The sequence below is a fragment of the Gobio gobio genome (genome assembly GCF_949357685.1).
Source record: "Gobio gobio genome assembly, chromosome: 11".
NCBI classification, from domain to species: Eukaryota; Metazoa; Chordata; class Actinopteri; order Cypriniformes; family Gobionidae; genus Gobio; species Gobio gobio.
The window spans coordinates 42,523,796-42,550,436 of record NC_137104.1 but is presented as its reverse complement, the minus strand read 5'-3'; the positions used below and the strand labels follow the sequence as shown (position 1 = coordinate 42,550,436).

At 37.1% G+C, this 26,641-nt stretch overlaps 4 protein-coding genes across 9 annotated transcripts; 2 read left to right on the top strand and 2 right to left on the bottom strand.

The window, feature by feature from the left end:
- The first annotated feature begins 241 nt into the window (after positions 1-241).
- On the top strand, positions 242-9,294 carry naxe (NAD(P)HX epimerase). 3 transcript variants are annotated; one of them, XM_079829681.1, is made up of 7 exons: positions 242-310; positions 951-1,139; positions 6,357-6,465; positions 6,554-6,664; positions 6,767-6,877; positions 8,329-8,476; positions 8,684-9,294. In XM_079829681.1, the coding sequence occupies exons 2-7, from the start codon at positions 973-975 to the stop codon at positions 8,884-8,886; spliced, it is 849 nt and encodes a 282-aa protein (XP_079685807.1). In that variant the 5' UTR covers positions 242-310; positions 951-972; the 3' UTR covers positions 8,887-9,294. The 3 variants fall into 3 exon arrangements, with proteins under 3 accessions (XP_079685807.1, XP_079685806.1, XP_079685805.1); XM_079829680.1 differs by having other exon boundaries at positions 242-436; positions 956-1,139; XM_079829679.1 differs by having other exon boundaries at positions 242-436.
- rab25a (RAB25, member RAS oncogene family a) lies at positions 9,282-13,221 on the bottom strand. The gene is made up of 5 exons (XM_079829684.1): positions 13,000-13,221; positions 12,630-12,825; positions 11,568-11,761; positions 11,205-11,285; positions 9,282-10,193 (listed from the first exon to the last, which is right to left on the bottom strand). The coding sequence occupies exons 1-5, from the start codon at positions 13,034-13,036 to the stop codon at positions 10,081-10,083; spliced, it is 621 nt and encodes a 206-aa protein (XP_079685810.1). The 5' UTR covers positions 13,037-13,221; the 3' UTR covers positions 9,282-10,080.
- Positions 13,222-14,375: 1,154 nt separating this feature from the next.
- sf3b4 (splicing factor 3b, subunit 4) lies at positions 14,376-16,787 on the top strand. The gene is made up of 5 exons (XM_079829403.1): positions 14,376-14,445; positions 14,777-14,905; positions 14,985-15,527; positions 16,053-16,373; positions 16,465-16,787. The coding sequence occupies exons 1-5, from the start codon at positions 14,412-14,414 to the stop codon at positions 16,629-16,631; spliced, it is 1,194 nt and encodes a 397-aa protein (XP_079685529.1). The 5' UTR covers positions 14,376-14,411; the 3' UTR covers positions 16,632-16,787.
- Positions 16,788-17,273: 486 nt separating this feature from the next.
- Positions 17,274-25,621, bottom strand: gabpb2a (GA binding protein transcription factor subunit beta 2a). 4 transcript variants are annotated; one of them, XR_013817517.1, is made up of 9 exons: positions 25,249-25,388; positions 24,317-24,424; positions 23,910-24,077; positions 22,871-23,065; positions 20,501-20,642; positions 20,224-20,391; positions 19,324-19,436; positions 18,063-19,167; positions 17,274-17,815 (listed from the first exon to the last, which is right to left on the bottom strand). XR_013817517.1 is itself a non-coding variant. In XM_079829566.1 (9 exons), exons 2-9 carry the CDS (start codon positions 24,678-24,680, stop codon positions 18,841-18,843), a joined length of 1,230 nt encoding a protein of 409 aa, XP_079685692.1. In that variant the 5' UTR covers positions 24,681-24,702; positions 25,249-25,405; the 3' UTR covers positions 17,274-18,840. The 4 variants fall into 4 exon arrangements, 2 of the variants coding, with proteins under 2 accessions (XP_079685692.1, XP_079685693.1); XM_079829566.1 differs by adding an exon at positions 24,672-24,702 and having other exon boundaries at positions 17,274-19,167; positions 25,249-25,405; XR_013817518.1 differs by having other exon boundaries at positions 17,275-17,815; positions 18,028-19,167.
- Positions 25,622-26,641: the final 1,020 nt, after the last annotated feature.

Here is a 26,641-nt window from a genome sequence, read left to right as displayed (position 1 = left end):
ATGAGGAATATCTTCATCATCATTGTAAATTTAATTTAATTTAATTTAATTTAATTTAATTTAATTTAATTTAATTTAATTTAATTTAATTTAATTTAATTTAATTTAATTTAATTTAATTTAATTTAATTTAATTTAATTTAATTTAATTTAATTTAATTTAATTTAATTTAATTTAATTTAAAAGTTTTTAACAAAAGTCAGACTGTTATTATGAAAAGCGGCTTAAGTTCACTAACCCGGATATTGTTTATAAACTGGCTTTCAGCAGCAGAGGGCTGCAAGTGTCCTGGTTAACATACTTCTGCATGTTTGTATCCTGTAAAATTTAATTGTTTTTTGCTCTGTTTATTCTCCCGACAGTGTCTTGAACATTTCTAAGTGTTAACGAATGTTACTGAGCGTTTAACCTCAATATAGACACACTTACTAACAGGTACTGAATGCTCCTGGTTTTTATATATTTAACGTTAGATAAGTTGATTCTCCCCTGTAACAGTTCTTTAATCTGATGATATCTCGTTAAAAACCGTTCTAAATTATCATTTTAAATGTGTAATATCAGTTTTTGTAATAATAAAGTTGCCTAGGTTGAGTTATATGCAATGGTTATGTATATTATATATGTATATTTTTATTAGCCTACCTATTAAGTAGCCTATAACTAATATTATTTTTGTTCATTTTATTTGCATATTATAGAATCACTCTTTACACACAAACATTTATATGTATATGTATGTATATCTGTTCAATAACCTTTTGGATAAGGAATTATTTGTCACCAGAAAATGAGTGACGAGTTTAGAATAAATGGGTAGCAGTTTATTAGGTTTCTCCTCTCAACATTATTACTGTCTGTGCCTTTCCCAGAATGTGGCAAGATATGTGGGCAGCAATCAATACCATGCACCATCCTTTCTTTACAACTTTCTTATTGTTTTTCCTAGTTCAGGTGCTGGAGCCAGCTGAATGTTGGGAGTTCGAGCCCTGTTCGGAATCGGTCTTCTTGTGACATCACGAGGAGGCTCTGTCCTGACACATACAGGAGCATGTGCACATGTTGCCAGTAACATCTACATTAAAGGTCTCGCTCACAGACAGGCTTGCACTATGGCCAGTACTATTAAGTACCTGGGGTGAGTGTAAATGCACCACACTCTCTGCGATATGATAAGTATTGTTGCATATCAGTCATTATTTGTCAATTGTAGAGTTAGTCCATAACATGATGGCAGATTACTGTTGTTGTGAATGTTAATAATAGTCTCTCTGACATTTGAGCTTTGCTTAAAAGGGTATTATACTAATGGCAGACCTTGTCTGCGTCCGAATGCTGAGAAATGCTGCCTCCATAGGCAGTATTCGGAGGTAGGAAAGTAACAAGACACGTCCAAATTCAATGTTCAAGCCACAACCTGTCTACTTAGATACCTGATCGATTTTTGAAGTCAGTATAGATCAGGGGTGTCCAATCCTGCTCCTGGAGGGCCACTGTCCTGCAGAGTTTAGCTCTTACTTGCCTCAACACCTGTCTGGAAGTTTCTAGTATGCCTAAAAAGACCTTGATTAGCTGGTACAGGTGTGTTTAATTGGGGTTGGAGCTAAACTTTGTAGGACAGTGGCCCTCCAGGACCGAGTTTGGACACCCCTGGTATAGATGTATCATTTGCAGCCTTTAATATCCCACGATCCTGTGCGTTCCATTCCATGACAGTTAAGCTAAAAAATAAATATGGAGTCTGAAAGTTGTGGTTAGTGGTCAGTTTGTGTGTAAATGTACAATTTTGACAATTTTTTTCCACTTTTGATGTCATTTCTAGTGAAAAATTACAATTGCCGTAATTAAATATTCGCTTAGTTCTCACCAAAGCTCTCTCTATTTTGCTGTAAATCATTAAACGAAATCGGAAATCAGCTTTGTGAGGTACTTTTGTGCACAAACGCTTCCTTCAAAGTCATTGCCTGCTAGGCCAGCGAGGCAGGTTTGCCAGGTCTGTGTAACAAAACTAGCCCAATGGCCAATCAAAAATAGCCAAAAGAAGCCCAATGGACAAAATATGCCACTTCCATAACTAAAATACATATTTTACAGTCACTGTTACGCAAATGGAAAACCACTGAATAGTAGTGATCATAAACACAGCTCAAAGCCTCCATACCAGTGGCCCTCCTTTACAAAACGTAACATTTAGTCGTTTTTTCATTGGTAAGAATATAAAATTTCAATAGAAGCATTTCAGTTTAATTTATCAAACCTTTAACCTATGGGGGAATAATATACCCAGGGCAACAGTTTAAAAAGTCAGCTGTCTAAGCTTTCGGACGCAAAGATCTCACCATTGAAGCACTGTTGTTTTAGTATCATTGAGATACTATTATAATAATGTCTTAATGTAAAATGTTTTAGTTCATTTTTTTGTTATTTTAGTACATCTAGTTAAACTAAATGAAAATGAGAAATGTTGCCTTGGCAAGTAGCTGAAATAAAATAGTTCTGGACTCTTCCGAATGATTATCACCAGCAATTTTTGGACATAAGAGAAATGTTCCCACAACATAGCCCAATATACCCAGAAGAATCTAAATCTGGAAATCAAGAGTCAGCAGCTTTTGCAACAAATCAACTACATCAGGATATGACCAAAGTTTAGGGGCGGTTGCATAAACTGCTTAGACTAGTCTTAAAAGTTAGTCATCTCATTTTTTTCTTCAAGACTGGTCATTACCTTTTTAAGTCAGTTACCTAAAAAGGTTGATCGGTCTAATTTGAATCAGAAAAGTAAGACTGCTTGCCTCTTGACTAACTGCTAGTGTGCCAAATGAGTTCTTAAGACACAGTCTTAACGCAGTGGCTAAGTTTATGCAGCTGGCCACTGTTCACTGCAGAGGAAAATGCTCTATTATTGGCATTGAAGGTCATTGAGAAGCATTTTAATATTATTTTCTGCTGCGTACCTGGCCACTCTGGAATCTCTGGTAATGAGCAAGCAGGCAGTGCTGCCAAGGAAGCATTATCTACAGATCCGGTAAATGTTCTATACCTTTCGCAGATCTGAGACCAACATTAAATGCATGCACCAAAAATAAAAGGCAATTGGAATGGGATCAGTGCTTAAACAACAAACTACATGGAATAAATCTTGATGTTGGTGGGAAAAAAAACATACAGTATGTTCCATTTTAATAAACGCTGGGATCAAGTCATTTACACACGATGCCGTATAGGACACTCTAGACTCACACATCATTTTTTACTATCAGGAGAAAATTCACCAAAGTGTTCATTTTGTCAGAATTCACTTTTGCGGGACTGTAATACTTCTACCCCTTTGAGAATTTTTTTTAATTCTCTTGGTACTTTAAAAATAGTAATCTAAATTTAGTCAAAAAAATTCATCTTAAACATCAGTTTTATTTTTGAATAAATGAACCTTGCTCACGCCATGAACATAGCCTTAGAAGCTGGAATGGCGTTAAAGGCACAATATGTATTTTTTTGCCGCTAGAGGTCGCTTATTCAAAACAAAGGCATAGCTTGATGATGCCTTGAATTTGCAGAGCTTTTATTATGCCGCAGACGACCGCTTCCATTCATGCGTATGTGGGGTAACGCAGTGCTTTTATCATATTAGATACATTATTTGAGTGTGTTGAAAGTTATGTTATAATGCTACTCTGTGCGTTCGCTCGGCGGCTTCTATGGGTGTTTTCACACTTGGTCCTTTTCAGGGGTCTGAGCGCGGTTCGCGTGATTTTTGGCCCATATGTGAACACTCCAAATGATCTCAGACCCTTTTAATGCGAACCGAACCGAGACCATCTCAGGAGGTGGTCTGGGTACGGTTCGATCTCATCTTATCTTATGGTACGGTTCGCTAAAAACACGCAATCTGAACACAAACCGCTCTGTGCTTACTTGATTTTTCTGTTCGCGAATTTCAGTGTGGTTTGGTCATCAGATGCCTCCGTACAAATCGGCTGTTCATCATGGCAGCTTCTTCTGGCAATTCTCTACAAATTATTCATTCACAACTTACACTTGTTTATTGCAATTTCAACCGCTTCCGAAGAGACGCGGTTGCGCGCCTTTCCAATTTAAAATGGTGTTATGAGCGCACACACCTAAAGCGCGTGCACAGAAGCCAGCTTTCACAGCATGTGAACTAAACGGAATCTTTAGCGTCTTATTGCATTTTTTTTTTTTTTATCCAAACAGTTGCTCACCTGTCTAATAAAACACATAATATATTAAAGCGTCTTTGGTGTTTCCATGGTTTCTACAAAATAAAACCGGTAATCGAGGGTAAAGCGGGTCTGATGTCATTGATAGGTGACACACCGACACGGACCGTGTCCTGGTAAAAAAGGCTTACACTGCAAAAAATGCTTTTCTTATTTAGCATTTTTGTCTTGTTTCCAGTCTAAATATCTAACAATTCTTAACCCATTTGTGCCCAAATTTTTCTGAATGGTTTCACGCATATAGTCATGTTAATAGTGTCCTATGTGAACATGTTCTGCATTTATTTTCCCCAGGTTTTAGTTGTTTTTTCTTGAAAATCGTATTTGAATGTGCGGCAACTATAGTTGTCGGTGGGCAAATATGTTGTATGCACCCCTTCAATGTCAAATTTGACTAGGAGGAGAACATTTGGCATCTAAATCAAAACAACTGCTTTCAACAGATCAATATTTATTCATAAACAAATTTATTGTGTATAAAAGTCGAAGAACATTCGATGCAAACTCAAAAAAGCTGCATCTATCTTATCTTTTGAATATGAAAACACAAACAACAAATACATCTGTCTTAAAGTGGTAGAACATAGTGCAGAACAAAGTGCAGCCATTAAGTAATCCCCAACAGGGCATTGTGTATCAAAAAGTTAAATGAAAATAAATTAATATAATGATGAAAAAATTACATCTATATATATAAAAAATAAATAAATAAATAGTCCCATAGTATTCAATGGCTGACTGTAGTAGGTGATTTCATATAATAATGTAAATGTAAACTCATTACTTGTCTGAATTTCCACATTATAATGGAATCGTACTAGTCATAAAAAGAATTGGGGTCCTTGACCGATTAGATGAAACGCATCCAAACTGGATGAAGGGTCTTCAATATTTTGGCCCTTACAAGACATAATATCATAAAATATGATATTTTTCCCTATCGAATTAAGGTTACTGTACAGTAGAGATGTCAGTTAAAGGGTTAAGTTATGTTTTAGATGGAATATTATGAAAGCAAAAAGCACTAAAGACCAAAAATCTTGATTTATTAACCTGTTAACACAGTATACCCCATTTCCCCATTATATGTACTTACAAGTCATTTGCCCACTGGCAACTATAGGCAAACTACAGATCTATTGTAAGATTTGTTTTGTTTGGATGATTCTAGAGACCTTCATGATTATGTAGATATATATAACGTGATGCTCCCTGGAAGTAGGGGTAGGAAGTTGGCAATCTCGTGTGACAGGAAGGAAGTTAATACCTTTTTTTTTTCTCTTGAAAAATACTTACAAAAGGAAAAAGACAACTATCCACTGCGGCAACTATAGTTGCCGGTGGGCTTAAATGGGTTAAATCAAGATGCATTTACTAGATAAGTAAAATTACATAAGAAAATGAAATCAAAATGAATTGAGTTTTTGCTTAAAGCAAGCAAAATGATCTGCCAATTATTTCCCCATTGGCAGATAATTTAGCTTGTTTTAAGCAAAAACTCACTTCATTTTGATTTGATTTTCCAGAAAACAAGAAAAAATTGTTTGTCATTTTACTTACCTAGTAAAATCATCTTAATTTAAGAATTTTTAGATATTTGGACTGGAAACAAGACAAAATACTAAGTAAGAAAAGCATTTTTTGCGCTGTATTTCTCTGGATGTAAACATTCTTGGAAACATTTGGGATAATGTAATTACACAAGTCAATTACACAAGTCAACAAAATATCTGACATTGTTCTAGTGGTTTTTGGATATTTTAATCCAAATTTTTGTACATATTGTGCCTTTTAAAGGTGTGGTAGAAATTCCCCTACGCACCTGACATAAGTTTACCTGGGACGTCTCCTGACTGATGCTTACAAACTTATCCTCTAGCACATCTCCGCACATCTCCTAATCGATGTCGATTAATCAATATCAATTTCAAAGTTGGATTAATAAGGTAGGTTTTTTCCGGGTTTTAGTTTTAGTTAACTCTAAAAACCCTGCATTGAAGAGACACTGTGTTGCATTGTTTGCCATTGAACTACAGTATGTAAGTTTGCACAAACACAGTATGCACAAACCCAACCATGCCCATTTTTATTTCTGTTTTTTGTCATCATAGACAAGAAGAGGCTCAGCACATTGACGAGGAGCTGTTTAATGAGTATAGCTTCAGTGTGGATCAGTTAATGGAGTTGGCCGGGCTTAGCTGTGCCACAGCTGTGTCAAAGGTACATCTGATGCTCCATCATGCAGAACGAATCAAATCCAGCTTATACACTTTATAAACAATCAATTTAATAACCGTTTACGTCATAGGGCTATCCTCTACAATCACTGCTCAAGAGTCCTCCCAGAGTGCTGGTGATCTGTGGGCCTGGAAATAACGGAGGAGATGGGTTGGTTTGTGCTAGACATCTCAAACTGTTTGTGAGTTCGAGTTACTGCACCTGTCTCAAATCTTTCCCTCATTAAACATAATATTTTATGAAGGCGTATGGATTTTATTCATATTGCATGTGAATCTCCTAGGGATATGAACCATCTGTCTTGTACCCAAAGCGCCCCAGCAAACAGCTGTTTCAGAATCTTACCACCCAGTGTGAGAAGATGGATATATCCTTCCTGACAGAGATGCCTGAGGTACAGCAGGAACCTCAGCGGTCAATTGCCACATTTTTTACTCCGTGGGGGGTCGGATTTTTCCTTCACATGGGTTCCTCCTCCTCATTAATAACTGATAAAATAATGAGCTGACTGCATTGAATGTCCCAGGGACACCTATCTGACATTTCAATGTTTTGAATTTTTTACCTTTACATAAAACATTTATTTATGTTAATTTATTATTTATGTTAATGGCTATATATTTACACAACCATTCAGAAGTTTGGGATCAGTATTTGTTTTGTTTTTTTAAGAGAAATGAATACTTTTGTTCAGCAAGGATGCATTACAATTGATCAAAAGTGACAGTAAAGACATTTATAATGTTACCAAAAAAATCTATCTCCAATGAATGCTGTAAACGTACTATTCGTCAAAGATTCCTGAAAAAAATATATATCATGGTTTCCACAAAAATATTATGATACAGCACAGTAAATGATGACAGACTTTCCATTTTTTGGGGTCAATGAGATTTTTTTTCTCAGCAAGTGACAAATATTTTGTAACATCATAAATGTCTTTACTGCCATTTTTGATCAATTGAATGCGTCCTTGCTGAGAAAACATATTTTTTGGGATTCTTTGATGAATAGAAAGTTCAAAAACAGTATTTATTTGAAATATTTTTGTAAAATTAATTGTCTTCACTATTTCAAATAAATACGTTTTTTAATTTCTATTCATCAAAAGATCCCAAAAAGAAAGTATGGGTCCCACTTTATATTAGGTGGCCTTAACTACTATGTACTAATATATGAATTAATAATTTGATACAATGCACTTATTGTGTACATACATGTTTTTACATTGTACTTACATTTAAAAAAAAAAATACCTGCATGTAATTACATCTGTAATTAATTTCTGAAGTTACATTTATAATTACACTGTTGACACTTCCCTTACACCTAACCCTACCCTTAAACTAACCCATACCACCACACATGTCCCTAACGTTACCAATATCCCACCTCAATATCAGCAAAAGTGTTTTGGAATACAATATGAACACAATAAGTACATTGTACTTATTTTTTGATGTAAGTATATGGTAGTTAAGGCCACCTAATATAAAGTGGGACCGTTTCTTGAGCAGAAAAACCTGTGTATTAGAATGATTTCTGAAGGATCATGTGACACTGAAGACTGGAGTAATGATGCTGAAAATTCAGCTTTGCATCACAGGAATAAATTACATTTTTAAAATATATTAGAATAGAAAACAGTTATTTTAAATAGAAATAATATTTCACAATATCACTGTTTTTACTGCATTTCTGACCAAATAAATGCAGCTTAGAGACATCTTTCAAAAACATCAACCCCAAATCTTTGATCGGCAGTGTATATATTTAATATGTATACTTTACTATGTGTCTACTATATACTATATGTCATGTATATTCCCATCATGCTCTCTTTAGGCTGATGTGATTGATGAAGCTTATAACTTGGTTGTGGACGCCATCTTTGGATTCAGTTTTAAGGGTGCTGTGCGGGAGCCATTCGGTGGCATCCTCTCCCAACTAAAGAAAATCACTGTGCCCATTGCTAGTGTCGACATACCTTCAGGTGAGAATGCACACACACCATAATCAGGACGAAATGATCACAGATTTTATTGCAATTCAAGCAAATGTATTGGGTTTATTAAAATGTTTGATTAGCATTTAAAAGCATCTTTTTATTGCATAAAATGCCTGGTAATGGTCAAGTAGTTGATCATAAATGCCGTGTGTAATTATGAACAAAATATGTTCCTTTTCATTCACTCTTTAGGCTGGGATGTGGAGAAAGGCTGTCCTGATGGGATTCAGCCTGACATGCTAATCTCCCTCACAGCCCCTAAAAAGGCGGCCAATCACTTCAAAGGACGCTATCACTTCCTGGGAGGAAGATTCGTTCCTGCTGCACTTGAACAGAAGTACCAGCTGAATCTGCCTCAATACCCAGGCACTGACTGTGTGTATCAGCTGAACTGAACATTAGGCTTTCATGTCCATTTTGTGTCAGTAATCAAAAAAACCTGGAATGAATATGCTGATGGGTTATAACTGTATGGTTTACCACTCTGAATACTTCAACTTTTCTTATATTGGGTAATTATGGATTTGGTGCTTAATCAGCCTCAATCAATAATTGTTTATGATGATGTTTAAAGATAATGACTCTGTATTGCCAAGGATTGTTAGAGAATGTTTGAACCACTCTGATTAGTTGAGGATTCATAAAAATAAAAAAAATATTTAATTCAAGATTTTGATGGGGGTTTTTTTTAGTGACCAGGCCTGAATGATTACTGTATTATTGTAAATATATTAATGTTATATATTTGCATATGGAAATATGTAACATTTGAAATGGAATAAAAAATTAATGCCGATATCTATAACTGTTAATGAATATTTTTTATAGACAAACAAATCAGCACACACACAGGCAATTGTATTGAGAGAGTCACACAATAAGTCCAGCACATTGCTGTGGATTGCATAAAATGTCTTATTTATTGAAACAACTTTTTGTGCCTGACTAAGGTCTTAAAACCAAAATAATTCATATTAATATAAGGATTTTTGCAAGCAGTGTGCAAAGCTCTTCGCATTTCTATAATGAATTAAATTATTTTTTTTCAGGCAAGAAGTTAGATCTCAGTGTCATCCTTTAGGGAAAAAGAAAATATCAAAAATGTAATGCAAAAATATCAATAATCTATAAACCACACATACTTTTTTTCATGAGAAATGTCTAATTGATCAGTCCAATATATTTACATTATCAAAGATTGAGTCTATATTTCATCTATATTTTACAAACCTTAAATATAATATATTTCTGATCATTTCAACACCATATAAATAGCTTTATAATACATCACAACCCATTTGTGGTTTATCCATAAGAGTAATTTACAGTCATGTCTAGTCGTAATTAACAATCTAAAAACACATCATGTCCTACATCATCGGTTCCAATTGTTTCCATATTTTAAAAGTAAAAAATAAGCTATAAAACAATAACTCTAAAAAACGCTGGTCCCCTCCATATTTTGCTCATTGATATGACATCCAATGAAGGCCAAGTATGAAGAAGTACCTCCATGCGGGTATGACGTGATCAGTGTCATAACGGAAATGTCTTTGTTTTGCTCTTGATGACTTTGTCTGGAAGATCGTTCATCTGTTACAGCAGGACTGTCTCTCCTCCTTGTACTCGCTGGTAGGGCCCAGAGTCACCGCGCTGATAGAACCTCTGGTGACCTCTTTACTAGCAACTTTCTTGTGTATTGCTGATGGATGAAACATCATTGAACATTGTCGTTATGCATCTAAAGTCAAGAAGGATTTTAAAATGGTTTTGACACCACGCTGTAAACCTGAATAAGTTGGCAAAACTCAAAAATTTGAGGCAATCAGTTGTACTTGTATATTTTAACGGTTCTTAACTTGAAATGTTTGAGTACACGAATTCATACATTTAAATAACATTTTTCATGTTACCTAAATGTGAACATTTTTATCAGTCTAAACTTAGCTAGCTATAACAAGCTAATTCAGAAAATGCTAATTTGCTAACATGTTAACAATAGCATGGTATAGCACTTTCTGAAGGAGTGCAGAAATATAAGGCATTTAACATACTTGCTCTCAAACGAAGCCGCATGCACTTTTCACCAGCTAATTCAGAAAATGCTAACTTGCTAATATGTTAACAATAGCATGGTATAGCACTTGCTGAAGGAGTGCAGTAACATAAAGCATTTAACATACATGCTCTCAAACTTAGCCGCATATACCATGATGGTAACTCTCCAAAAACCAACATTAACAGAAACTCTTCTACATTAGCATAACAAAACATGAATCACAACTAAATCTCCCACTTGACATTAATCTTGCACAAAAAAACATTATATAACACTTTATATAACACATTTTAGCATTTACTCTCCCTTTCAAGTGCCATGGGCAAAGCATGCTGGGAAATAGAAATCCCAGCCCAGTTTCAGCTAAACTCAAGTTAGTCTAAATTAAAAGACATCATTTCATAAAACTCAAAACAATGAAACAGTTCAGTTTACTTAAAATATATCAGTTCTGTGAACTTGAAAGAAAAAGAAAGTGCTTAATACTCATAAAAGTTCATTTGACTGAACTCATTTGTTTAATTTAAGTTTGTCCTACTCAAACCAATTCATTATTTTGAGCGTTAGGGTTTACAGTGCATGATAAATATAAACCCCATAATATTCTGCTGTGCTTCAATGTTAATCAGCGACAGAAGTAAAAAGAAGACTCACCTGATAGAACTTCAAGGAAGGCAGATTCAACATTAAGTGACTCTAATGCGGAAGTCTCCATAAAAAGCAAGCCTTTGTTCTCTGTTTTATCAACAAAACAAAAAAAAAATATATATATATATGTGTCAGTATAACTATTTCATAGTATGTCTTAAAGCAATGAAAATTATGTCATCACCTTCATGTTATTCCAAACCTGCATGACATCTACACAAAATATATTGTGATTGAGGTCCAAACAACACTGGACCTCACTGACTTTTATTGTATGTATAAAATGTATTCCGCAGAAAAAAGTAAGTCAAATTTATAACAACGCAGGCTGAAATGTCTAAAACAAAGGGTAATAAAATGTATTGACACCTGCAAAGTCCTTAGCCTCCTCAGTTGGTACAGTGCGTACAGCTGCCATGTCACTTTTATTTCCCACAAGCATGACTACTATATGAGGATCAGCGTGGTCATACAGTTCCTTCAGCCATCGCTCAACGTTTTCATACGTCAGGTGCTTGGTGATGTCATACACCAGCAATGCACCGACTGCTCCCCTGTAATACCTAGAAGAGCCAAACTATTCATTATTAAATATGCAGAAACAGGAAGTGTATATTGGCTCATATTGTGCTTGATGATTCATCATTTGGTTTACAGTGAGGAGTAAGGTACTTTTTTCTTACAGCTATTAACACAAGATCTATACTACAAAAATGTATGTAAAAAGGTTTCCACAAAAAAATAATTGATAATAATCAGAATGTGTCTTGAGCAGCAAATCAACATATTAGAATGATTTCTATAGGATTATGTGACACTGAAGACATGCTGAAAATTCAGCTAGGAAAACAGAAAACAGATATTTTCAAAATATTAATGTTTTTGCTGTATTTCCGATCCAATAAATGCAAACTTGGTGAGAGTAAGAGACTATTAAAACAATTTGTTTCAATTATTTATTTAAAAAAAACTTTTGAATGGTAGTCTATTAATACTCTTTTAGCAGGAAAAGAGTTTCCTCCCCTGATAATATTTTAAATATAATATAATTATGTCATTTAATATCACTATATAGGTAGTGGTGGCTCCCCAAAAAAGTATTTAACATGCACTTAAAAATGTATCAGTGTCATTGCATTAGGTTCAGTGACAGAAAATATTAAACCAAATGGCATCTACAAACAAACAATGATGTAAAAGAGTTAAAAGGCATGCATTTGGGGCCACTGTATGCCAGTAACATATCAGTTATAGTTTTAACTGTATACCCGGGCAAAAAAAAAAAGATTGGTTCAGGGCGTGATGCTAATCACAACAAATTCCAAAGCCTCCATAATCTTAAATGAGAATTAATTTAAACATACATAGATCAGAGGTATCCATATAGGATTAAAGGATATATAGTTTGAGATGGCATAATGAGGGACTTACGCTGAGGTAATAGCTCTGTAGCGCTCTAGACCCGCAGTGTCCCAGATCTGGGCCTTGATGGTAATATTCTCCACTTGAATGGAGCGAGTGCTGAATTCCACCCCAATGGTTGTACGGCTGTCATGATTGAACTCGTTTTTGGTAAATCTTGACAGTAGGTTGCTCTTTCCAACCCCTGATTCCCCAATTAAAACCACTGAAAGACAGCAAAAGGCAAGCTTGGTTTTGTTCTAATTCACAAAATAAATAAAATTCATATTAAAACACAGAAAGAGAACATTTGTTCATCTTTTTATATTATGGGTATCAGATCCAATGATCATTGTAAAAACAGATCAATCCAAACTCTAATCAAATGAATCAAGCTTACCTTTGAAGACAAAGTTGTAGGTTAGTTCTGTCCCCATGTTCACCCTTGCAGTAATGTGTCAGTCTGTATTTAGTGCTTACGTGTTACTCTAGCTTAAAATCCACTGGGAGGAGAAAAGCAGATGCTCAAGTTTCTGAAAAGCTTCATGAATCCATTCTTGTGCTGGTCTAAAGGCAGATTCCACACGGCCAGACTCTTCTTTGAGACAGTTGGGGTGGGAGAGCTGGTGAAACAGGTAGAACCACTGACACACAATGCGGGAGGGACTTAATGATCTCACACAAAACTGTTAAATCACAGTCGCTTCTCAATCCAGAAGTGCATATATCCTATTCTGTACGTCTGCAAACCAGACATAAAACCAGCCGTCCTGGATCAACAGGTAAACAACAGGTGACATGAAAGCAGGAATGTCCTACAACAATACAAAAACTTTGAATGACAACACAAATGGACTTTATTTTGATGCAAATTTACCTGTTTAGCCCAGTGTTTCTTTTATCTAATGGACCCTGTTTTATCCCTGCTTTTATCCCTGTTGAAAAAAACAGCATGTGCTGCACACAGAGAAAAGGGGAGTCAAAATGGTACCTTACGGGGTACAGCAGCACTGGGGTAGTACCCATATTTGTACCTTTTTTTACTCCTAAAAGGTGCATATTAGTACCTTATATGTACCTTAAGGAGAGAGAAAAAAGAAGAGAGGTACAAATATGTCCTTTTAAGGATACTGGCCCAGTGACAAGCTGTTGTACCCCTAAAGGAACCATTTTGACACCCTTTTTCTCTCTGTGTGTGGTTAGGTATGTTTTGAAGCATGGCTGCTGTTTGAACTGGTCCTGAGCTGATTATAAGCTGGTCCTGAGCAGGAGCTAGTTTCTTAGGACCAGCTAAGGACCATCTTAAACCATGCCATGCTTCAAAACATACCTAACCAGCATGCTGTTTTTTTCTTCAACAGGGATGTGTTAGACTGGCAAATTACACCTCTGCTGGTCTAATAATTTTGCCTATTGATAGGTATACAAAGCTCATGGTGATATTAATAAACAGCATTTTTTTTATTTTCAGGACAGTTTTGTTACTTTTGTATTGTAAAAAATACAGTAGCTCACTGTGTGCTAGGTTGCCTCAGACAGATTCCCAATCAGTCAGTGTACAATATATGTCCTAAAACGCTGGTATATTTATGTATTATATTATATTATTATATTAAAAGCAAAAACAAAACACTTTCATAAAAAAGAAAAGCCAAGGACGCAGTAAATCAAAATTTGACACCCACAAACGTTCATCCTCCTGCCCTGTGGGCGGCAGCACCGCGCTGACGTGGCGCCATTGTGTTGTTTTGTATCGCGAATCGCTACGGAGGAAAAAGAAGCGCTTCCGTCAGTACACACGCCGGGTTCATCATGGCGGCGGGACCGATTTCAGAACGAAATCAAGGTAAATTGAAAAAATATATACTCGTAAGGATACTTTTATATACTTTTCAAGAAAAGTATTGCAGCACTGTGGAAACATTTTAAGCTCTTCCTGTCTTCTCTAGTAGCATTGAGTCGCTCACTTCCATTCATTTCATACGCTTGCTAAAAACAAATAACAAAGAAAAGTTTGGGGTTTAATTTAAATTAAGTTAGCAAAATAATATAATATATGCATATAACTACTACTAGTGCTGATATTAATACTAATCAATAGTAATGCGTATTTTATAAACCGCCTTATGTTTGTGTCCAGTGCAGTAGTGTTTATTTTGATCATATTTTATTTTCAGATGCCACTGTATATGTGGGTGGTCTCGATGAGAAGGTCTCCGAGCCTCTTCTGTGGGAGCTGTTCCTGCAAGCTGGTCCTGTTGTAAACACACACATGCCCAAAGACAGAGTAACAGGACAACATCAGGGTGAGTTTCCATATCATTGAGCGTACAGATGAATGATTTTGTGCATGGTTTTAAATTGATGTTGGTGTCTGTTGTTCAGGTTATGGCTTCGTGGAGTTCCTCAGTGAAGAGGATGCAGACTACGCCATAAAGATCATGAACATGATCAAACTTTATGGCAAACCCATACGAGTCAACAAGGCTTCGGCGCACAACAAGAACCTCGATGTCGGGGCCAACATCTTCATTGGCAACTTGGACCCTGAGATTGACGAGAAACTCCTTTATGACACTTTCAGCGCTTTCGGTGTGATCCTTCAGACGCCGAAGATCATGCGAGACCCGGACACAGGCAACTCGAAGGGTTATGCTTTCATCAACTATGCGAGTTTTGATGCGTCCGATGCAGCTATTGAGGCCATGAACGGCCAGTATCTCTGCAATCGGCCCATCACGGTTTCATACGCCTTTAAGAAGGACTCAAAGGGCGAGAGGCACGGCTCAGCCGCAGAGCGCCTCCTGGCTGCCCAGAATCCTCTTTCACAGGCCGATCGCCCCCATCAGCTTTTCGCAGACGCCCCACCGCCTCCCTCCATGCCCACACCTGTCATGACCGCCATGGGAGCAGGGATGCAAATGCCAGGTAAGATATTATGAGGGTATTGAACCCTTAGTGACATTTTTCAGATGTTTATCTCTTACACAGCCCTGCATCTTGAGGAATTTTTTTTCAAATACTTAATTTAATGTCGAAAAACTTAAACACAAGAATTTTCTGTCACTGTTTGGATGTAGCAAAACACCCAGAGATGTAGCATGAAACATCTGTATCATGTTTGCCCACCACTGGCCATAATTCTAACCTTGAAATCAGGATTAGACTTAAAATAATGTCATGCATGTGAAAATCGGCTGAGACAAACGGTTGCAGGAAGGAAGGTAGGAAATATGGCATTGTCAAAAGCAAAAATGCCACAAATACTTGTTTCTTACTAATTTTGGTGTGTGAAAAACACGTCACTCTCACAAAATGATGTGAGAGAAAAAATCTCCAAAATTAGTAAGAAACAAGTATTGGGTTTCATTCAGCAAATATGATGCTGGGAGATGTTATTTTTGGTACAATAAATGTCTTTTGCATCAATTAGTTTGTACATTGATCTTGCAGGGATGCCGCCTCCTGGTGCTTTCCCACCTGTTCCACCTCCTGGCACAATGCCACCTGGGATGCCGCCCGGTATGCAAATGCCTCCTGCACCAGGTACTCCCTCATCACAGGGTGGGCACCCACCGGGACCCCCACCCTTCCCTGGTGGAATGCATCCACCAGGAATGCCGCCAATGCCGATGCCTCCTACGGGACCTCCCGGAATGGTGCCTCCTCCACCTGGCCCGCCTGGATCTTCTCAACAAAGAGCACCTACTCCACCCGGCATGCCTCCTCCCCCCATGGGTGTCCCTCCCAGAGGACCGTTCGGTCCCCCAATGGGTATGTGTGTGAAGAAGTGGCTTGTGCATTTAAACAGAAGCAAAATAGACAAAATGTTATTGATGCAATAATTCCTCTCTTTTATTTACAGGTCCACCAATGCATCCAGGTATGAGGGGGCCTCCACCAATGCCACCTCCAGGTTATGGTGCCGGCCCACCCAGACCCCCACCCTTCGGCTTTCAGAGAGGGCCTCCCTTGCCGCCACGTCCTCCTGCACCACCAAGGGGTCCAATGAGAGCACCAATGCCTCCCTAAACCCTAATGTGAAGACCATTTTGAAACCTTTGTTGTTTTTATTTACATTCTGTGCTTTAATAGATGGATCTCTTGCTTCTTTGTATACAGATTTCTTAATTTTGTTCATTGTACCTATTCAGAATTAGCAAGAATAAACCATTTTATATAACAGTTGTTTTTTTTGCAAGTTTTATATCCTCTCTACTAAATACCTCTCTACTTTATATCCTCAACATTTTTTATTATTTTTATTTTTTTGTATACCATAGAATCCTGAAATATGTCAAAAAATATTAAGAAGCACAACTGTTTTTATTAATAATAATAGTTTCTTGAGCACCAAATCAGCATATTACAATTTCTGAATGATCATGTGACCCTGAAGACTGGAGTAATGTTGAAAATTCAGCTTTACCATCACAGAAATAAATTTGGAATTTAAATATATTAAAATAGAAAACAATTATTTACAATTTTAATATTACTTTTACTGTATTTTTAATCAAATAAATGCAGCCTTGTTGATAAGACAAAAACATTTAAAAATCTTAATCTTGCCAACCCAAACATTTTGAACAGTATCAATGACCTAAATGTGCTGTTATGAGCTACTTCCGAGTTAAATATGAGCAACAGAAAATATACACAGAAGCCTACAATTGATATTTGCAACATTTTTAATCAAAAATAAGTAAAAAGCTTTATACATCATTTAAGCAAGTGGGAGAAACTCTTAACTCAAGGTTTTTCATTTACACCAGTGTAGGCCCATAAATTGTAGTGCCAGTATATTACTGTAGTTCATTTTTACAACGTGAGGACGGTGATGTCTTTACATAAAAAAAAAACATTCATAATTCTGAATGTTTTAAAAGGAAAATAATGACATATTTCCTCTGTGAGAAGCAATCAAAACTGGTTACAATCGACCATTTCTTCTGAGGTTACTACAATTATGTCCTTGACACATTTATTGTCACGTTTTTTGTTATATAGCACAAAATTGGATTCAATTTAAGTCTTGCCGTCTAATGCCTCAAAAACCACTGATTATTTTGTCATAGCTCAGGGAGATAATACACAGTATAAAGGCTAGCTAGTAGGATACAAAATCCTGATACTGAAATCTGACTTTTTACATTTGTGAAAGCGCTGTCAAATGGATAGCTCACCAAAAAACTTAATTCTATCATTTACTCACCCTCAAATTGTTCCAAACCTGTATGAATTTCTTTCTTCTGTTTACCACAAAATATCTTTTGAAGAATGTCGGTAACCAAACAGTTAATGGATCACAAAATATGGAACTCATGGGCCCCATCAACTGTTCGGTTCTCAAAATATCTTTTGTGTTCAGCAACAGAAAGAACAACTTGAGGGCGAGTAAATGATGACATGTCATTTTTGGGTGAACTATCCCTTTAACTGTTGTGAACAAGAGCTCTCAACTTAAGATTCAAAGTAACTACAACAAAAAAGCAAACATATTATACATATTCAGAGAAAACAAATAAATGTTACATACATAAGGAATGTGAGTTAAATGTTCAATGAATGGTAATTATGCTTTATACCCATTTTAACAAATACTATATATATATATATGCAATAATTCATGTATAATCCTTTATGTATGACAACTAAACATGACCCAAAATACAGCAAGGCACTTTTAATTGACCTACAGATTTTTAAATGGTCCAACGCAAAAACAAAAAAACAGACTGCCTACAAATTAAATTCTTGAAACTGGTGCATTATTTTATTTCCAATGCATAGAACACATACCACTGCTGCATTCTGAGATGAATTTTCATTGTTTAAATTTCAGAAGCGATGAAACTAACTGTCTGTATAAGGCAGCTACATTTCTAGGGGAGCTCAAAAGACATGCAATTCACAAAAAGTTCCATCCTGAGTGAACCTTTTCCAGCTGTTTTGAAGAAACCCCATCTAGGACAACTGATGGGGGGCCACTTCTTAGGACACTGCAGATACAGACTCCCATAAAGAATCATCTTCCCTGGTCAAGTGTGTGCATATGATGCACATTGTGGTTGTTTCTTTGTGAACTTTCATTTGAAGCAAGAAACATTAACCAAAACAGAACAAGGAAATAAATTACAAAAAGGACTTAATTGCTGAAAAATCAAAATGAACCAAGCCAAAAACGTGCCGAGCACTCTTTGGTTGCTTGAGCATCGAGTCCACGCTCTTGGGTGCTCTTTTATGAGATGACTTCCGTGTGCCCCGCCGTAGCTTCCACTAGAGTGATCTGCTCGTCCGCACACTCGATCTCTTCTGTTTTGATGACTACGCCACCTTCTGAAAACATGACAACTTCCTCTTCTCCCTCTGTTGTTTCTTCGTTACAGACTTCTTCCTGCACAAACACGATGTGCTCCTGGTCCATAGCCGTGCCGTTGGTCTGTCCGTTTGACATGGCCTCCAGTTTCATGCGGTAGCCCTCGGCTTCCTGCTCTTTGCGGAGCAATTGTTGACGATAGGATTGGGCCTTCCTGTTAGCTTCCTGTAACTGCCACTGGAGATGCTCCTGGAGATTGAAGATAAAAATGGGGTGGGGTGATGAACAAAATCAGTAACTAACATCTGATGGCTTTGCTCTTAAGGTTCATTAACATATAGTAGTATGCATGAACATACACACACACACACAGACAGACGGCTTTATATTACATATTACACTCACAGTTTCACCAGTCTCTGCATTATTGGATGCAACTTCAATTTTCCTTTTGCGGGCAGGAGGTTCGGAGTCTTCTACCACTTCCTCTGTGATTTGATTGGCTGGAACTGCCAATACTGATATAAAAATAAAATAAAAAAGAACATCCTCAATTCAAGGTATAAGAATGTCAAGACAGCAGTGATAAGATACACACACAATTCAATAATATAATAATCATATACACAACCGTTCAAAAGTTCGGTATGATTTTTTAAAAATAAATTATAACCATTGACAAACATTGTATTTGTGTCCCCTACTATGGTAGTCAATGGCTGCCGAGATCTGCTTGGTTACAAACATTCTTCCAAATATCTTCCTTTGTGTTCAGCAGAAAAAATTAATTCATACAGGTTTGGAACAACTTGAGGGTGAGTAGATGATAAAGGGATAGTTCACCCAAAAATGAAAATTCTTTCAAGCAAGGATGTATCAAATTGATCAAGTGTGACTAAAGACTTTTACATTGTTTCAAAAAATTATATTTCAATTAAATGCTGTTCTCTTTTCTGTATATAAAGCAGCACAACTGTTTTCAACATTGATAATAATTAGAAATGTTTCCTGAGCAGCAAATCATCATATCAGAATGATTTCTGGATCATGTGACATGCAAGACTAATGAAATATTCAGCTTTACCATCAATTACAATCTAAAATGTATTCAAACAAGAAAAAAAACTATTCTTAATTGTAATCTCACAATTTTACTGTTTTTACTGTATTTTTGATCAAATAAAGGCAGGCTTGGAGAGTAAAAAAATACCCCAAACTATATATAAATCTTAAAAGTATATCATTGAGAAATGTTCCAAGTCAGTTAAAAGTTCAAAATAAGGATAGTTAGTTAGTTAGTTATACCTTGCCGTCCATCCTGCATTGTGACAAAGAACGGTTGGCCGAGTCCATTTGTCTGCAGGTTTCCATGTTGATCTGTTAATATGGTAATGACCCTCTGACCCGATTCATTCACCACTTGTTGGATACTCGAGTCCAAGGAACTCACAGCTATGGCCTCCTCTGTGTCACCTAAACATCATGAAAAAGCAAAAAGTAAATTTAAGATCCTAAAATAGCCAACAATGCTCATAATTATTACATTAGTTTATTGCACAATTATTTTCTAGTCGTATCAAACCTGAGTTGGCTTTGATCAAATCACTGAGGCTGACGACTCCCCCTTGGATGTTCGGGACGCCCTGAATGATGAACTGTGGGGTGGAGTTCCCATTTATTATTGAAGCTTCGGCATTCCTGTTCACCTGATTCTGCATTCCCTCCTAAAAGGCAAAATGAGGATTTATGAGTAACATTTCTTAGAGTGTTTTCACACCTGGCTCATTGGAGCAATTGTTTTGGAACATGATGTATTTTCTCCCTTAGGCCTAGTCCACACGTACACGGGTATTTAAATCGCGTCCACATGAAAATGCAAAACACGCTATGAAGCTCTGTCAAGAGCATGCCAAACCAACAGGTGGCAATATAACCCTAACCGTAAAGCCATGTTGGCCAATCAGAAGCCAGGAAAAAAGGTTATTGCGGGTTCGGGTTCTGACGCAACAAGCCAAAATTTCCGGTTTCACTGTCCACACGACAACACTGCAACCAGAGTTTCTAAAACCGTTCACCGTGGCAGGACTTTTCAAAAAAGTTTGGTTTCGGTATCCGGATACTGTGTTTGCGTGTGGACAAACAGTCAAACCGCATAGAAATAGCGGCTGTTTTGAAAAAACCCGTGTTTGTGTTGACAGGGCCTTAGTTTGGTTCACTTGCCCCTGGTTTCACAGCCTAGTCCCAGACTACAATGCATGTTTTAACTGAAAGCAACTTGCACTAACATCTTAAAATTTGCACACAAAATTTTAAAGATGCACACCAGTTATCTTTTTCTCTAAGACACGTCTATAAAAGTTACTTAAATCCTGGCCTAATCTAAACCTCTGTCTGTGAAACCAGGAAATTATGCTCAGATCCTCATCAAAAATTCAGTCAGATAGCCTGAACGAGGTGATCTTGGCCCGCTTGAAAACAAACCTCTGGGGCGATTAGCTTGTTGTGAGAGAGCAATCTGACCCAACTGACCATCGAACCAAGCTGTATTACAATATATGATTGTTATTTAAGGTGCAGTAAGTGATTTCTGAGAAACGCTGTTGAAAGTGGATCAGGCCAAGCAGCTTGTAGCCAATCAGCAGTAGAGGGCATGTCTGCTGATGATGGGGGAGGAGAGTGAGTGAGCAAGAGGGAGATTTGAAGAAAGACTGTAGAAAGAGAGATGGCTGAGAGACATTACAAAAGAGAAAAGGTCAGAGGAATATCACTGGAAAAAGAAGGATTAGGCAAGAGCTTTAGGACCCCGCGTTAATATTAGAAAAGTTTTCCAGCTCCGGAGAGACCGAAGCGGGAAGGCATGAAAACGGACGCAGAGGTTGCGTTGTTTCTACTCCACACGTGAGTAACTTTAGGTTTGGTGTTTCACAGAACCAAGATATGCTGTTGTTGTAATGTTAGCTATATTAACAGGACAGCAAACCCGGAGCAATGAAGGGAGGAAAGTGTTTGTTTGGGCTGATTTCAAATATCAACAGTTTTTCTCAGAAATCACCTACTGCAACTATAAATACGTAGCAGCAGTGCTTGTTTTGCTAATGCCTCTCAAAATGAATAGTGGGTTAACCTGGAGCAAAGATGTTCCATTTAGAAATGTTGCCTGGTGAAAGCAAAGTGAACTAAGGGTGCTTTCACACTAGCAGTTTTGGTGCACACCCGGGTTCGATTGACATCAGAATTCGGTATGTTTGGATGATGTGAACGCGGTCTTCCGAACTCGGTTTGCGCACCCGCGAACCGTACCAGAGTCCGCTTAAAAAGGGTGGTCTGGGTTACGGTTCATGTGAACTCCGGTACGGTTCGCTGCTGATGTGAACGCACTCGTATTAAATGAAGTGAACCGCTATTAATGACGTATGATTTGATAAAAATGTGCGTTTGTGTGTGTTTCACTCATTTTCCTGACGAGCGTGACTGACGTACTGCAAGCAGAGAGCTGTAGATCTCATTTCTGCTCGTCTTCAGCGTTCTTTAGAGCATTGCAGTATAGACGCAAGTGCCATTGTGTACTGAAGCTTTAGAAACAAAACCAACGGTTCAAAAACAAAAATATAAAAGTGAGGTGAGCAACACTATGCATTTTGCCGCCTTCACGCTTGCTGTCGTTAAACAGCAACCGGGTAAACAGCTGCTGCTTTGATGACGCAAACGCACCCCGGTTCGGGCACAAATAATAATATGAACACAGTCCAGCGGGGGCAGGGGCGGGGGCAGGGGCAGGAGCAGGAGCAATCGAACTCTGGTTCGGTACAGGCAACCGAACCAAGTGTGAAAGGACCCTAAGAAGAAACTGCAACATTGTAACCATTTTAATTCTATTTCTATTTTCTTTAGGAAGAAAGTAAACGATCTACAGGTGTGAGAATGCACAAACCATTCTCCAAATATGACAAACCTGTAACAGGTGTATAAGTTCGCCATGTTGTATGTCGACAGCGATATCAAAAGCGGACTTGTCAAACTTGCTGAGGGCATGTACATCAGCACCGTGTTTGATCAACAGCTCTGCGACGTTCTGGTGGCCGTGCTGGGCAGCCCAGTGAAGAGCGGTCATCTTCAACATGTCTTTGGCATTGATGTCGGCACCACTCTAAAACATAAAAAGAGACTTTTATCAGTCTCCTCAGTTGACAAATTGGAATATTTTATAGTACATTAAAGGGTTAGTTCACCCAAAAATGTAAATTCTGTCATTAATTCCTTACCCTCATGTCATTCCAAAACCGTAAGACCTTCGTTCATCTTCAGAAAACAAATTAAGATCTTTTTGATGAAATCCGAGAGCACTTTCAAGGTCCAGAAAGTTGTTAGAATCGTCCATGTGACAACAGTGGTTCAACCGAAATGTTATGAAGCGACGAGAATACTTTTTGCGCGCAAAAACAAAAAAACAAAAATAACGACTTTATTCAACCATTTCTTCATGTCAGTCTCCTATGCTGTTGACGTAGGAAATACAGTGCAGCGCTTCAGAGTTAAGTCAGAGCTGCGCCAGAATGCCGGCTTACCATTGGCCGATGCTGTTCACGTGAGCACCACGTGAGCATGTGTGTGTGATGCTGAAGCAGGAGCTGACCAACATAGATTGTGTAGAAGACTGAAAGGAAGATATTGTTGAATAAAGTCGCTATTTTTTGCACACAAAAAGTATTCTCGTCGCTTTCATAACATTAAAGTTGAACCACTGGAGCCACATGGACTATTTTAACAATGTCTTTTCTACCTTTCTGGGCCTTGAAAACATTTATTAAATTGCTGTCTATGGAGGGGTCAGAGAGCTCTCGGATTTCATCAAAAATATCTTGTGTTCCGAAGATGTACGAAGGTCTTACGGGTTTGGAACGACATGAGGGTGAGTCATTAAAGGCAGAATTTTCATTTTTGGGTGAACTAACCCTTTAAACCATCAAAACACAAGACAAGCCTTGTCTTACCCTGATTAATAAATCCACGATGACCTCATGGCCCTCTGTAGCGGCCATGTGCAGTGGGGTCCTGTCCACTTTGGTCCGGGCATCTCTGCTGACACCCGCCCTCAGCAGGACTTCAGCAGTGGAGTAATGACCATGCTGGGCTGCTAAATGTAATGGAGAAGTTCCAAGCTGCAAAATAGTTACATGTAAAATAAGCTTCTACATCTGTGTAAACTTTTTTTTACTGCCTTGTAGTACAGCCTTGTGACAATTGTAGATCAGCAGATCAGGTCAATGACACATCATATGAGTCAGAATATGATGTGTCAGATCTTTATAGATTGGCTTATGATTCTTAAAAAGCATTGACGACACCGTTTTCCATATTGATTGTTTCTTGTAATAACATTATTGATAACATGACCAACCCAGTCAGTAGTGAACGGAGCTCCATTGGCCATCAGCGTCCGGACCTCATCATCATGACCATTCCGGGCTGCTTCTAAAAGACGCTTTCCCAAATCCACCAACGACATCTAGGCAAAGATAGAGATTAAATATACCATACTGGGACTAAAAACTTTGTGTTATTATATTAAGATGGTGTCAATCTAACAGAGATATATTGGACTGAACAATTTATCTGCCACTGACCAATAAAAAACATCATTAACTTAATTTCAAAATGTGTAGTGGTTGCCTGCATGCAAATTTCCCTTGTAGTGTGAGATGTGTGCCAAATTATGAGATAACAGTTTTCATATTGACCAATATTTTACATACATTTTTCATTTTTGGGGGGAAAAGTGGATGTCTGAAAGAATAGGAAGAAAATGTTACTAACTCCTTAAAAAATATCAAATCCTTTGTATAACATTTGCATCTGTCCAGAAAATGTAATCGTTTGTGCACAGATTTCGACGCGTCATTCGAGTGTATTTTTCAAAGGACGTTTAAAAACACATCTGAATAACTTACAGTAGTGCAGTAACTGGCTGAACAGATCATAAACTAAATAAACAAGACGATACTGGAATAAGTAAATTAGTAAACAACAGCCGTTCTGTCCATATCATTAGAAAATGAGTAACGCTAATGATAACAGGGGACAGAAATAGCAGGGGGAAACTCCGCATATATCAAAATAACTCCATATAAGAACACATACACCGAAAACATATGAACTTATAAACGGAAACATATGTTTGCATCAGTAAGCAAATATTTAACGGCGATTTTAAAGCTCGTATTTTACATGGCAAACTCGTGTGCCATGTGGAGTAAAAAACAGAGCCGAGCAGATCACACACATCCTCCATCTGCGCCACGAGCTAATAAGGACTGCGCATATCAAACTCACCGTTATAGCTTGTCTGCCGGACGTCTATAGGGTGATATTAAAGTACTATATAGTTCTCCCTGCTGTATTTCTGAACTGGCTGAACATAAACATGTCTGTGTGTTTAAAGCGCATTCAGATATGGCGGCTGCTTTAACCCCGGAAATAAAAGTGAAGCTGTTTAGACGCTTTGGACGTGTCTCAAAACTAGCGAGCTGCCTACTTAGACAGCATGTTTGGGCCTATTAGGTGCAGTTAATAGAGAACTGCCTACTTAGACAGCGTGTTTGGGCCTATTAGGTGCGGGTACTAGCGAGCTGTCTACTTAAAAAGCGTATTTTGGGCCTATTAGGTGCGTTTGAAACCCAAAATAATAAACGAGCCGTTAACGCCCAAAAATATGCGGACTAGGAAGGCAGCGCTAGGTTTTGGGACACACCCTGCTACTTATTCAACTATAGATCCTAAATATTTCTATATAATATATTTTGAGAGATTTTTGTTATGTCCTCTGTAGTGGACTCCAGGACGCAGTTGTTTAAAAAATAAAATTACATGTATAGGCAAAAACAACGGGATTTTTTTTATTTATTCACCAATCAATTTTTAGGCTTCAAGATTTTTCTAAACCAAACTTAAAAATTATTCTCAACTAAGATATAATGGAATTGATTGATATACCATTTTGCATTATGCAATATGTGGGTAAAATGGCCATGGGTTTTCCCATTCAATACTATGTATATATACACTGTCTCTAATTTGCATATTAAAGTGTTCTTGGAGCATCATGTAATGAAAAAAGAAGTTTAATAATTGGCAACATTTTCATAATAATATCTAATATTTTATAGGAATGTTGATATGTGCTTTTTCCCTATTCACTCTCCAAAATGCCTAATAAACATAATTTAGTGCCCTGTTTTGTAACAGAAAGTCATATTTTGTTTAGAAACCCCATAGCATTTTCCTGAGATGTTGATTTATAACAAACAAATTGAAAATGTATCGATTTAATTTAACGATTTAAATGATCATTACAAAATATTATCATATTTCCAAGAGTTTAAATTTGATCACTAAATTAACGTCAGTCATTTTTAAACACTAAGGAGAAGTTATCCTGTTGAAACCTCCAAACATTTGCAATCTCTGAAAAGCCCTAAATGTGCTCTTTACAGGACATCCATACCAGTACTTAAAACTGAAAAGAAATCCACTAAAATATAATGTCCAATACAGTGGACAAAATCTATTCCTGGGTCCCAGGAGGATATATATATATATATATATATATATATATATATATATATATATATATATATATATATATATATATATAAAATGGTTACTTTTTATTTATGTTTTTTTAAACATGTTTTAAATTATGCATATGCTTTTCTTTCTTTGGTTG

Coding starts and splice junctions, on each gene's coding strand:
- naxe (XM_079829681.1), top strand. CDS start 973: ATGTTGGGAGTTCGAGCCCTGTTCGGAATCGGTCTTCTTGTGACATCA. Junction 6,466..6,553: donor GTGCCACAGCTGTGTCAAAG/GTACATCTGATG, acceptor TTTACGTCATAG/GGCTATCCTCTACAATCACT. Junction 6,665..6,766: donor CTAGACATCTCAAACTGTTT/GTGAGTTCGAGT, acceptor TGAATCTCCTAG/GGATATGAACCATCTGTCTT.
- rab25a (XM_079829684.1), bottom strand. CDS start 13,036: ATGGGGACAGAACTAACCTACAACTTTGTCTTCAAAG. Junction 12,826..12,999: donor CTACAACTTTGTCTTCAAAG/GTAAGCTTGATT, acceptor GCTGTCTTTCAG/TGGTTTTAATTGGGGAATCA. Junction 10,194..11,204: donor CTTCCTTGAAGTTCTATCAG/GTGAGTCTTCTT, acceptor TTCATCCATCAG/CAATACACAAGAAAGTTGCT.
- sf3b4 (XM_079829403.1), top strand. CDS start 14,412: ATGGCGGCGGGACCGATTTCAGAACGAAATCAAG. Junction 14,446..14,776: donor GATTTCAGAACGAAATCAAG/GTAAATTGAAAA, acceptor TTTTATTTTCAG/ATGCCACTGTATATGTGGGT. Junction 15,528..16,052: donor AGCAGGGATGCAAATGCCAG/GTAAGATATTAT, acceptor TTGATCTTGCAG/GGATGCCGCCTCCTGGTGCT.
- gabpb2a (XM_079829566.1), bottom strand. Junction 24,078..24,316: donor CTCCGTTCACTACTGACTGG/GTTGGTCATGTT, acceptor ACTATTTTGCAG/CTTGGAACTTCTCCATTACA. Junction 23,066..23,909: donor TCGTGGATTTATTAATCAGG/GTAAGACAAGGC, acceptor TTTATGTTTTAG/AGTGGTGCCGACATCAATGC.